This window comes from Mesoplodon bidens, assembly GCF_964165515.1.
Source record: "Mesoplodon bidens genome assembly, chromosome: 3".
Taxonomy (NCBI): domain Eukaryota; kingdom Metazoa; phylum Chordata; class Mammalia; order Artiodactyla; family Ziphiidae; genus Mesoplodon; species Mesoplodon bidens.
The window spans coordinates 62,967,037-62,978,858 of record NC_138178.1 but is presented as its reverse complement, the minus strand read 5'-3'; the positions used below and the strand labels follow the sequence as shown (position 1 = coordinate 62,978,858).

The 11,822-nt window shown below is 57.5% G+C and overlaps 1 protein-coding gene across 1 annotated transcript; it reads right to left on the bottom strand.

Annotated features, from left to right (window-relative positions):
- Positions 1-328: 328 nt before the first annotated feature.
- ISLR2 (immunoglobulin superfamily containing leucine rich repeat 2) lies at positions 329-4,305 on the bottom strand. The gene is made up of 2 exons (XM_081228634.1): positions 4,208-4,305; positions 329-2,765 (listed from the first exon to the last, which is right to left on the bottom strand). The coding sequence occupies exon 2, from the start codon at positions 2,755-2,757 to the stop codon at positions 514-516; it is 2,244 nt and encodes a 747-aa protein (XP_081084760.1). The 5' UTR covers positions 2,758-2,765; positions 4,208-4,305; the 3' UTR covers positions 329-513.
- Positions 4,306-11,822: the final 7,517 nt, after the last annotated feature.

Sequence of the window (11,822 nt, the reverse complement as noted above, 5' to 3'; positions counted from 1 at the left end):
CTTCTGGGATGTGCACCCCGGAAAGGGCGGAATAGGGGGTTGAGGCGGGACCCCATAGCGCTCCACGCTAAGGACATCTCCTGGGGGTTCCGGGCTGACCCCCGAGCCACAGCATGCCCATCAGATGTTTCCAAAGTCTTCTCCCATTTCCTCTGGCTTCCGAGCCCACTGTGGAGCGGGCTCGGGGCGGATTTCGCAGATAATTGCAGTGGGAACGGAGAGGCTTGGATTTCGCCTCACGGTCAGCGGGTGGTGTCTTATACAGGGAGGGAAGAGCGGGGAACTGTGCTCGCCATGGAGGGGGATTCAACCCACGAGGACAATGACCGTCGTGGGTGGGACTGGTAAAATCGTCCCACTCCCCACTAGAAGTCCCCAGTAGTCAAGGTTAGGGGGTGGTAAGGGGGTGGAGTAAGTGAAAGTTGGGGGGGCATAAGTCCTGCCAGCCCAAGGCTTCTGCTCCCAGGCACCCAGGGTGGGGGATGGGAATGGGCTGCCAGACGGGCTGGGGGTTCAGCCCGCTGTCTGCCTGTAGTTGCCGTTAATCTCCTGGGCGATGTCGACCGCTTCGGCGCCCAGGGGCAGCCGATCACTGTACTCGGAGCCCACCTCGAACTCCTCTTGGTTGGCCTTGGACTGGGATTCCACCAGCGAGCAGGCCGCCAGGCTCTCTTCCCTCTGCAGGTCCCCACCTGGGTCCCCCTGCTCTGCTTCTTCGTCAAGTCCCTCCCCGGGGGTCTCCTCTGGCTCCTCGCCGCCCGCCTCGCCGCCTGCCGGGTAGCTTTTCTCGGACTCGAGGTAGGAGGCACGCGGGTCGAAATCGGCGGCGATGCGCTTCTCCATGGGATCAGGGGCCTGCGGCCTCAGGATAAGACGGTAGGGCTTGCCCGGGTGTTTGGCCAGCAGATGGCAGCAGGCGGCGCCCAGCAGGGGCACGGTGGCCAGCACCAGGAGGAACACGCTCACCGCCACGATAACCAGCAGTGAGGGCAACTCTTTCTTGGTGGCGAACACCACTTGCACGTGGCAGGCCTCGCCTGCCAGCGCCAGGCACACGGAGTAGTTGGTGCCGGGCCGCAGGCCACGGAACCAGTAGGCGTTGACGCCCTCCTCTACACGCGACCACTGCACTGCTGCGCCGCCCCCCGCCGGGCACAGATAGAGCAGGCGCAATGGCCGCCGTCCGGGCCGCCCTGCTCCCGCAGCCCCGCCGGGCCCAGGGCCCCACCTCGCCGCCAGTGGCGTCAGCTGCACCCGCGCCTCGCGCTCCGCCACGTCCAACGCGATGACGCCCAGCTCAAAGACATGCGGCTTGAGCTCGGCGCTCTGGTTGAACGCGTGGTTGGACACGTACCGCGAGGGGTCCCCGTGGACACAGCGTTGCTCCTCCACCGAGTCAGCAGAGACCTGGTCTTCCGCCTCTTCACCCTCACCTGCCTCCTCGTCCCCCTCCGGCCCCTCCTGTGTCTCCCCGAGGATGCTAACCCGGCCCAAGCCTTGGCTTTTGATTTTGCCCTCGGGCTTGGAAGGTAGGACACTGTTGCCCCGGGTTTTGGCTGTGGACTTACGCTCAGAGGTTGGAGCCTGCCCATCAGGGTCTCCCTCTGCGCCAGGAGCGTGCTTTGGGGGCCCTGCAGCTGCTACTGCCACGCGAACCGACGTGGAGTTGGCACCCAGCTCGTTGTGGGCACGGCATGTGTAGATGCCTGCCTCCTTGGCACTCAGGAGGGGCACCAACAGGGAGCCGTTTGTAAGGGCCAGGAAGCGCGGGGTAGCTGGGGGCGCGGGCCAAGCGGGTGCTGGAGTCGGGGTTGGAGCCTCTGTCTGCGTTGGCCCGTCCCCATCTCCTTCCTCCTCCCCGTCTTCCGTTCCGTCCCCGTCGTCCTCCCCGCTCAGGATCGGCGGCACTAACACTACGGTGCCCCCCGGGATCTGAAGTTGCCATTGCAGGCGGGGCGTGGGGTGTCCTTCGGCGACGCAGTGTAGCATGAGAGTTAGGCCGGAGCGCAGGGGCCTGCCCGGCGCCTCAGGCGGCGGCTCAACACTCAGATGCACACTGGGAGGTGCACAGGACAGGGCGGGCAGGCGGTGCACCGGCACCCCCTGCAGCGCAGGAGGAGAGGCGCACGCGATGGAGTCGGGCTCCGGTAACGAGACCCGGGTGCTCGCAGCCCAGGCCTGTAGCCACACAAGGCTGCAACCGCAGTGGAAGGGGTTGTGATAGAGTTGCAGATGTGACAGAGCGCTTAGCGCATCGAAGGTGCCAGGAGCCAGTGTACGAAGCCGGTTGTTGTTGATGCGTAGGGAGCGCAGGTCGGGCAGTGCACCGAGTGCGTCCCGGGGCAACGAGCCCAAGCGGTTGTGGTTCATTTTGAGTAGCTGTAGAGCGCTCAGGTTACGCAGGTCGCTCCATGGGAAGCTGGATATGAGGTTGTGGCTCAGGTCGAGGTTCTTGAGCTGGCTCAGCACCGCCAGCGAGCCCAGCTCCACGGTGCGCACCTCATTGTGCGCCAGCCACAGCGACGTGACCTGCGTGACGTCGGCGAAGGCCCCACGCCGCAGCACGGTGATCTTGTTCGCGGACAGACTAAGCGTGGTCACGTTGGCCGGTAGTCCTTCCGGCACCTCGCGCAGCTCCTTGTAGGCGCAGTCGGCGAATTGGTGCGCGTACTTGTCCACACAGGCGCACGGCTCTGGGCATGCTCCGGCCACTCCTAGCAGCACCCAAGCCAGCCACAGGACCCTCAAGGGCACCATCGCGGATCCTGCAGGTGGAAGCCGGGGGAAGAGGGGAGAAGGTGACTCACTGAGCCCCAGCTTCCCTTCCCTATCCATCTGCCTCCTCCGTAAACCCAGTCTAGGGCAGGTCCCAGGGCTGCGGTAACTTTCTCCTCTGTGCCTAGGAGCCTCTCTTAGGCACGAGTTGGAGCTCAGTAAAAGTCTTGGGATTCAGTGCTTGCTCCCTCTCAGGGCCCTGACTTCCTTTTCTAGCTGCCTCGTACCTTGCTCTTTTTTTCTCTACCTATCCCATCAGCCTGGGGCTGAGCCCTCCTCAGAGTGGGCCGCTAGCAGGTCTGCCCTGGGCTTTGCATCGAGCCCTGACTATGTTTCTAAGCCTTCGTTTAACTCAGTGAAAGGGATACATAGAAAGGGTATTTTTGTCCGTGACCGCCTGTCCTCCCTTGAACTCTTTGTCCCACGGCACGGCACTCGCCCACACACGCCCACACACGCCCATACAAGCGCACAACAATACAAACGCACGCCCAGGCACCTGCCATCAAACCAACAACTTCTGCAGGGGCTTAGGGGTTCACAACACATTTCCTAGACATACAAACACAAAGACACCCAGACACAGACACAGTATATCTTGGAGACCTCATTGTTCTCTCAACTGAACACAGCACTTGTACAGCGTTCTCCACCACGGGGCAAAGTGCTTTCCTGTTCATTGTGAGAACTGACAGACACCAGGGCACAAGTCCTCACACAGACCAACCCACACACAGGGACACAGGCGAGCACTTGCGCCTGTACACAGCCCTCTCAGACTGAAATCCCACCGGATCAGCAAATGCTGAGAACTTGCTGCAGGTGGCAAGAGGCTTGGGACCGGGGAAACAGACTCGTCAGGTCCCTCTTTGGCTGCAACTGAAGCTGCCTGCCCTGGGCTGCAACTCCTAGGAGGGGAAAACCATCAGGGCCCCTCGATCAACCTTCCTTCTGAGGAAGGAGGTCCTCCTCTGAGCTGGGACCAAGAGCAATGGAGGCAGGTCACTAAAGATTCTCGCTCCCCCCTCTGCATCTTCCCAGACGGCTCCCATGGGGGCGGGGGAGTCCCTAGCCGATGGGTCAAGGGGGCTGCCACTAGCTAATCAAGTAGAAGGCTCAAGATTCTGCCTCTTTTCTGCAGCCCACAATGCCTGAGGACAACCCCCCCCAATAAAAGATTAGTCTCCGCAGTCATACAAACGCACTTACGAACAGATTCTCCGCTCCCACTTAGGACTCCTGGCAGGTTCGGCAGAGCCCCTCCCACCCTCTGGTCTTGGGAACCCGCGTTCCCCACTCCCTCTCGCTCCGGAGGGAAGGCCCCTCCCCTCTTCTTCCCGGTCTCGCCTAGAGAGAGCCGGCAAGGTCTGGCACCCTGGACGGGATTTACCCCCATCTGGGTCAGCGTTACGGGGTGGTCTCCGCTGCTTACCCGCTGCTCGCCGACTCTCCGCGCGCTGCCCTCGGGCTGCAACCCCTTCTCCAGACTTGAGGTAGAGGAGCCAGGACGACAGCCCAAGGGCGCTTCCCACATCTGTTGCTGCGACTGTGGGGAAGATGGGGGAGAGGCAGAGAAAGGGACAGGTAAGTTGTGGACTCCCCTGGCCCTGAGGTCCCACTTCAGTTTTTCCTTTCGCCTCTGTTCCCCCCACCTCTCACTGGCTGCAGATTGAAGAGCCGTTGCGCGCTCCCGGGCTCAGCAGGGACGCGCACAGCCTCTCCCACCTCCCGCATCATCTACATTTGTTAAAGCCATAGAGACTCTTCCCCTGGCCAAGAGACGTTGGTGACAAAGGGGCGCCCCCACGCCCAGCACCCCGGCTTGGCTCTTTCCAGTTCACCACACTCCCATAACCCTCGTCCCCCCCTCCATTTACACATCTGCAGACATTGTCACTATCCCTAATCACACGACTCCCTCCCCATTCAAACGCGTTGGCACAGTCACAGACCCTCGCACCCTCCACACAGTCGCTCTTCATATGTTAGAATTACCCATCATCATGTAATAATCGCATCAATGTGTTGAGATCTCGCTAGGTTCACACACATTTTCAAAGGCACACCTTCACCCGGGACGCTCAGCATTCCCCCCTCCTGCATGCACACACATTCATGAGCACTCACCCTCACGCGCGGGTCCCGCCAGAGCCCGTTAGCTTTGCTGCTTAATTGAATGCGAGCCTCTTTTACGCCCCGCAACACGTGAGACAAACCATCTTTGAGGAATTTGGGGGAAGGAAGAGCTCACGCGTGAAGGGGGGAAGCGTGTCTTTGCCTTAAAACTCTTTTTGCAAAGGCAAGCGGTGGCACAGAGAGTCCTCACGCGGGACCGGCTGAGCTGCGCTCCGCAGGGGTCGCGCGGACTCTTCCTTCCCGCACCCCTGCTGCTAGCCGCCTCCTCCCCGAAGCCACGTTCAACACGATGCATAATTGATAGTGTTAGCAGAGCGCCTCACCCTCCCTGCTATTTTTGCCTGGCTCTGGGCAGCTACGAGCCCTGGTTTCCCCAGCTCCCACCTCACCTCTTGCCAGTCCAACCCGAAGACTAGAACGCACCGCCCTACCGGGCGCTCCCCTGCCCGGCCTCCTCAGGTCGACTCTGTACGTCTCGCCTTTTGTGGCTAAACCAGCGCTGGAAGCCCACCGCCCAGCTCGTGGGCCCGTGCGCACCGCTGGGTGGGGCAGGTGCGTTGGTACCAGCCTCCGCTCCCAGGAAGCCGGCCCGAGCACAGCCAAGAGCCTCGCCCTCAGGACTTGCCAGCTAGGGGCGAATGGGGCTCCGGGGCTGCAGCAGACGGCGGTATGGAAAGGGATGGTTACAAAACGTGTGCTCCTTTTGAGCACTGTGGGTTGGAGACTTCAGGCTTGAGCATCTCTCTCCCTCCTCCGCCCCCGCCATCATCTTCACGGTCTAACGAGCAAACACACCATCAACCCCACACACTAGCCCCCAAAGCCTCTGCGGCCCGATACCGCCCTAATGTTTCACACCCTCACACAACAACGGGCCTCAGCAAACTCGAATATTTGCTGTTCCGGACTCTCGCTTCCTGTCTCTGGCGAAACCCCGATATTTCTTTTGGCGACAAAGAAGTGGAAGCCCAGGGATGTCGAGGCATTTGTATAAAACGCGATTTCTGTTCCCCCTCAGTGCCCGTGGGAGCCCTGGAGACAGAGTTGCTGACCAGAATCGGAAAAGGGGTGCAGGCTTCGGGAAACACGCAGAGCCCCTGCCTTCCCCGGTTTTTCCATAGACACTGAGCACTCCGGGCACACGTGTTCCCCCCAGCCCTCACTCGGGCCGTGGCGGTCTCTGGAGGTGGGTCGGTTTGGGGCCTCTGAGATCAATCTTCCGATTTCAGTGTTGAGCATTTTAATGAGCTGGGGAGGTGGGGGAGAGAGACGGGTGAGGAGCTCTGCCTCTAAAGAGACCACCCGATCGGGGTTCCGAGGAGCCTTTATAAATTAAATATGAACAGACTGGCGCACACACACTTCGCATCCTTCCCTCTCTCCTATTCCTGCGGTCGCTACAGCCAGCCCAGCCATCTGGGACCAGCGCATCTCGCTCAACCCAGAATTCAGAACCCAGAACTTCATTCCATCTGCCTGTGCCTGTAGTTCCCACAGACACCCCGGGGGAGGGGCGCGGGGGCGCCCTGAGGGAGAAGGTGTCTTCGAGGAGGGAGGAGGGAGGAGGAGTAAGAGGATCTTGACCGTGCGGTGGGGGCAGCGAGAGCAGGTCCCTAGTCCGGGAGTGAGTCCGGGCGGTTTGGGCCTGACTGGGCGGGGGAATGGCGTGGCCGGCTGGCCTGGCACAGACTCTTTGTCTGCGGAGCAAGGGGGGCGTCCTGGGTGTGTTGTCCGCGCGTCTTGGTAATCCTGAAGGGCAATTCGAGGAGCCTTGGCCGAGGAAGAGGGATCTGGGGAGCCGGGGGCCCAGCAGCGAGGTTAGAGAATAGGGTCCTGTATGGGGGTCCTGGAGACTTTCCCTGGCGGGGGGAGGGGAGCCTGGCGTAAAGGCAGTGACCGAGGCTCAGGCACGGAGGTGCGCGACTTGCGGACCTTCCACCCATTTTTCACCTCTCTTTATTTTGTGTGTTGGGGGGTTCTCTTTGCTTTCAGCTAGGAGGCGTACAGGGAGGCAAGCAGGGGATAACTTGGAAGGGTTGAAGGACTGGAAGACAGAGGCTGGGGAATGGAAAGAAAAATGAGCTTGCTCACTCTCCGCGGAGAGCTTCCCGGACCGCAGGGACCCCACCCGCCCGAGTCCTGGGAACCTTTGGGGCCCGCGAGCCAAGAAAGACCCCCTTTCCTTGCTCTTTTGCCGGGGATGCAGAAGCCAGGGGAATTCTGCAGGGAGACAGGGCATCAGGCGCCTGGAGGGCGACTAAGGGCGCAGTGGTCACCCAGGCGAAGGTGCCGACTCCCGCGGACCCCCGCAGCTCCCGCCCACTCTCCAGCAAGCGCTTTTGTTCCCCAAGCCTGCCCTGGGGGAAAGACAACCCTTACCCCCGTCTTGGACCCTGAAGAGGTCAGTGCCCGCCCTAGCAGGGCTAGACCCCGAGTCGCCCCGGGCAGAATCCACCGAGGCCTGGGATGGGAGGTACGACTCCAGGATCAGCCTCCGAGCTCAGCTAGGAGAAGACTGAGAGCATCTCGACCGGCGCCGCCGGGCGCGCAGGGGCCTCTAATGTCTGTAATGTTGATAATAGTACACTTACTGAAGGGCTGGGGAACCGGGAACGAAGATAGCACCCCCACCGCCGCCCAAGCCTTTGATGGTTAAAGAAACAGACACCTAATTAGGTGTGTGGAAGTAGGGGAGAGGAGGGATACAAGGTTCCAAGACACCAGCGTGGAGGGCCCAGATTTGGAATCTATAGAATCCGGGCTAAGGCTTTTTGACCAGGCTGGGGTGGCGACCCTAGATACACCCAGGGCGGAGAGCTGGAGCTCTGGGCAGCTTTTTGTGGACCTCTAACTTCGACCTTGCCGATCCGCAGGGTCCCGAGAGTAGGGCGGGTTAAACCCCCGGGATCCCGGCACCAGCTACCCGGGTTCTGTCTATTCAAAGTCTCGGGCCCAGGCCTGGTTCGCGCGCTCCCCCTGCTGGAAACCGCCTGCCGGGCTCAGAGGCGCGGGGCAATGGCTGGGGTACCCTGGGCCCCGAGGATCGGCGGCTTGAGCCCCGGACCCAGGCGTGCACTGCTCCCGGCTCTGCATCCTGTGGCGCAAAGTTCCGAAGTGGGAGACGCTAAACCAAGGCACCGAAGCTTTCCTTCCCATGCCACCCAGCGTGTGTCCCAGGAATCTGCAGCCTCCTCACCCCTGCCCAACACAGGCACAGCCCCGGCTTCACACCCCATTGTGTTTTCAACGCCCAGGGCACAATAGGCACCCTCTGGATGCTCGTTGAGCAAGCCAGTAAGTTTAGTTCTCCTGGGACGAAACCGTCCTGTACTCCTCCCCAACCTTCCCGGTGCGGCATGAGTGCTTTCTCTCTGAGTCCAGTACCCAGGCCTAGAAGGCAGTCCTTAAGTCTTCTAACTTTGCAAGGGACTTATAAAATGCCCGAGATCTGAAAAAGAAAATCTTTTTCAGGCCCTAAGAGGGGAATAGAAAACTGCAAAGTTGGAAGTAATAGATATTTGATTAAAGGTTTAGGACATGTAACACTGTGCAGACAATTCAGTGCACCTGCACTCAGAGCTGTACATGCCTTTGTATTTAACGTGCCAGGTGGGTGATTTAATGAATGAGGGAGAGCTCCTGAGAGTAAGAAAGCCAGGACCCAGAAGGGCATCACAGATCCCCAGCATAGCAGCCTACTCAGCAGACCCTTCCCACCTGCCCTCCAGCCAGAATCTCCCAAACACTCAGCTTCCCACCTTTCAACTTCTGGAGTCCCCGTTTATAAACCACCCCCAACCCCTGCCAACTTCCATCTCTCCTTTCCCTCATACACATGCTACATAGTGGTTAAGAGGGAAGGTTCTAGCATGAGGCTCCACCAGGTACTCACTGTGTGACCTTGGCCAAGTTACTTAACCTCTCTGTGCCTGGGGGTGGGGAAGGGGTATAAATAAGAATACCCATTTTATTGGGTTGCTTGAGGATTAAATGAGTCAATGCATGCAAAGCACCTAGTACCTGGTACTTAGGTAGTGCTCAGAAATGAGCTTTTATTTTTTTCAACAATAGCTAGAATTAGCCATCATTATTACCTTGCAGCATTGGGTACAGGTATGATGAGATGTTCTGCTGAACATGCTTGTGTCCTGCTTCCCCAGTAGGGGGAGAGACCTTGGCCCTTCCTCCAAATATCTCTCTTCACTCCCCCCTACACCTCCCACACACCATGGCATAGGTAAAAATCAGAATTACTATTATTAGTTGTAAAGATCTCTAGTCTCAGATACTTAAACCCAGATTCTGACATTTGCAGCTGTCACCAGTGTGCCTGTTTGGGAAGTGAGACCTGCAGCTGCAGGCTTGGAGAAAGGTTTTTAATTAAAACCACAATCTGTTTAAGTATTTATTGGGCTCCGTAACTTTAATTATTTTCTAGGGAAAAACAGAAAAATCCACATTTGCATATGGGAAGACTGTTGATTTCAGAGGAGAGTAGCAACCTGTGGCAGTTTGCTGGAGGCAACTGGGAGGAATTTCCTGAATGGTTCAAATGAAGCTTGACATTATTAATAAGCTGGGATCCAGTTCATGATCTTCCTCCCAGTGCTTTCATGAAATTAGCTTAACTTTCTGGCAAGGCTCTTTATTGCCATCAAAATTAACGACAGCTCTTCCAGTGGCATCTCATGTAATTATCTGGGTCTGTGCTTGTCTCACCAAAGATGGGGGAACTCCTGCCTGGAAGAGGCAACACTCCTGCCTGGGCAACGTGCTTAGCTATTCTACCCAGCCCAGGCAGGACTGGTTCCCCCAGAGTGGGAGTCCTGGGCAGCCAGCCCCTCCATGGCAGGGGGAAGCAGGGGAAGGGAGGTCAGGGAATTATTTATGATGCTTCCATCTGCAGATAACAAAATTCCCATCTCAGTGTTTTAAACTATTAAGTGTATCATCTCACAAGCAGGAAGCCAGGCTGGCGGCTTCAGGGCTGGTTGATTCAGTAGCTCAATGACATTGGCAGGCTCGGGTTCTTTCTGTCTCTCTCCTCTCCCTTAACAGGGCTTCAACTTGAGACTCATGTCCCTCGGTGTCATTGGAGGGCTTCAGCAGCAGCTGGAGTAACATGCTTATCAGTAGCAGACTAGCGGAAGAGAGAGACTCGATTCCCTTTCCAGAAGCCATCACCTCTCCTGAGGTCTTCTTGATACATATTGGCTTAGGACTCCCCATCTTTGAGCCAATCACTGGCAAAGGGGATGGAATTGATTGGCTTAGAGTAATCATGTAGCCCTGAAATAGATGTTGAGGAGTCAATCCCAAGATTCACTACAAGCAAGAAATCCCCTTGAAATAGAGGTTGGGGAATTGCAGGATCAGAGTAATCTAACATTGTATCAAAATGAATTGAGAGTGACGTAATTATAATGAACTGTAGTAGATACCCCCTTACCTGGAAATTAGACCAGTCTATGTCCACAGTCCATGACGAGGGTCAGGGCTCAATGTGTGACCAGGATCAGGGAGCTCTTTTGGGTAGGCATACAAACTATTCTCTGCTTTCATAGAATTCTTGAAAGGATAAAAATCTGTTCTTGGAAATGCCTGTGCTGGGATCCAAAGCTATTTTGGGAGCAGTGGAAGTTTCAGTCGTTAGTTGGGTATTTATGAACAGGAGACGTTTCTGAATTCAAAGATGTTCCTACATGACTTCACATCCTGAACATGTCACCGGGTCCCATGGCAGAGGAGAGAGGCACTTTACTGTCGAGGTGGAAAACAGGAGGAAGAATTCTACTTGTCTTATGAAGAATGCAGAGACAGCACAAAGGTGCCAGCTTCACAAATTTGCCGCGTGATCTTAAGCAACCCCTTGGACTCTTCTCATTCTAAGTCTCTACCATTGCGAAGGTAGAAGAATGGGCTAGCTGTGCTCTGGAGCCCTTCCAGGGCTGCTGTCCTGGGGTGCTGTGGCTTGAGAAGCAGGTTTGCAGGTTGAATTGGGGCCTCTAGGGAGCGTCTGCCAGGGCTTCCTGCAGGAGGAGGTCTTCAGAAAATCTGGGGACCACCGCTTACCCTCCTCCTCATGCCCCTGGGCAGTTTCTTTGTTTTCCCCACCACCCTGCAGCCTGCCTCATCTCTTGAGACCGTCAGCACACCTGGGCCCAGGAGCTAACCACCCCCTTCCCCAAACTGCTACACACAACTCTGTAGGTAGGGGGAGTCCTGCTACAAAACACTTCCTTCACATAGTAGGAGTGGGGGGTGGGGTGGGCAGAGCGGGTGATGTGATTATAGATTAAATCTGACCAATGAATGTTTCAGGAGCCTGGTGTGTAGGCCCAGGAAGAAAGGCCAAAGCTGCCAGGAGCTCCCTGGCTGCTGGGGTGGGGTATGGGGGCGCGTGATGCAGAAGGGAGACACAACTCTTTCAGCAGTTGAGGCCACTCCTCTCTGTTCTGGGACCCTCCACTGTCCATTGCCTGGTGCCATCAGAGAACACGGAGAGAGGTCATAATAAATATGTAGTCAGAGACTCCCTCCCCGCAACCCAGTGTGGTCCCCAGCAGAGCCCACAAGGGCAGGGCCCAGGGAATCTCCTCCTCCATCCCTCAGACTCAAAGCTCTTGGAAGGTCACCCAAGGTCTCTGCATCCACTGTCCCCATCAAAGCCCATGGGGGCACATGGCGGCATGGACCAAATTGAATTTCCTCCTGGGTATCTTCAGTCTCTTGCTGTCACCAGGCTTTTCATTTGTTTTTGGATGTGGTTTCCCAGAAGCAGAGCTGAGACAAGGATTCACACACCAGTGATCCATTAAGGAAATGCCTTAGCAGAAACCAGCAAGGGAAAAGGGAAGCCATGGAAGGGGAGGAAGCCAAGCCAGGGTATGATTTCAGGCAGTCTCAGCCTG

Coding starts and splice junctions, on each gene's coding strand:
- ISLR2 (XM_081228634.1), bottom strand. CDS start 2,757: ATGGTGCCCTTGAGGGTCCTGTGGCTGGCTTGGGTGCTGCTAGGAGTG.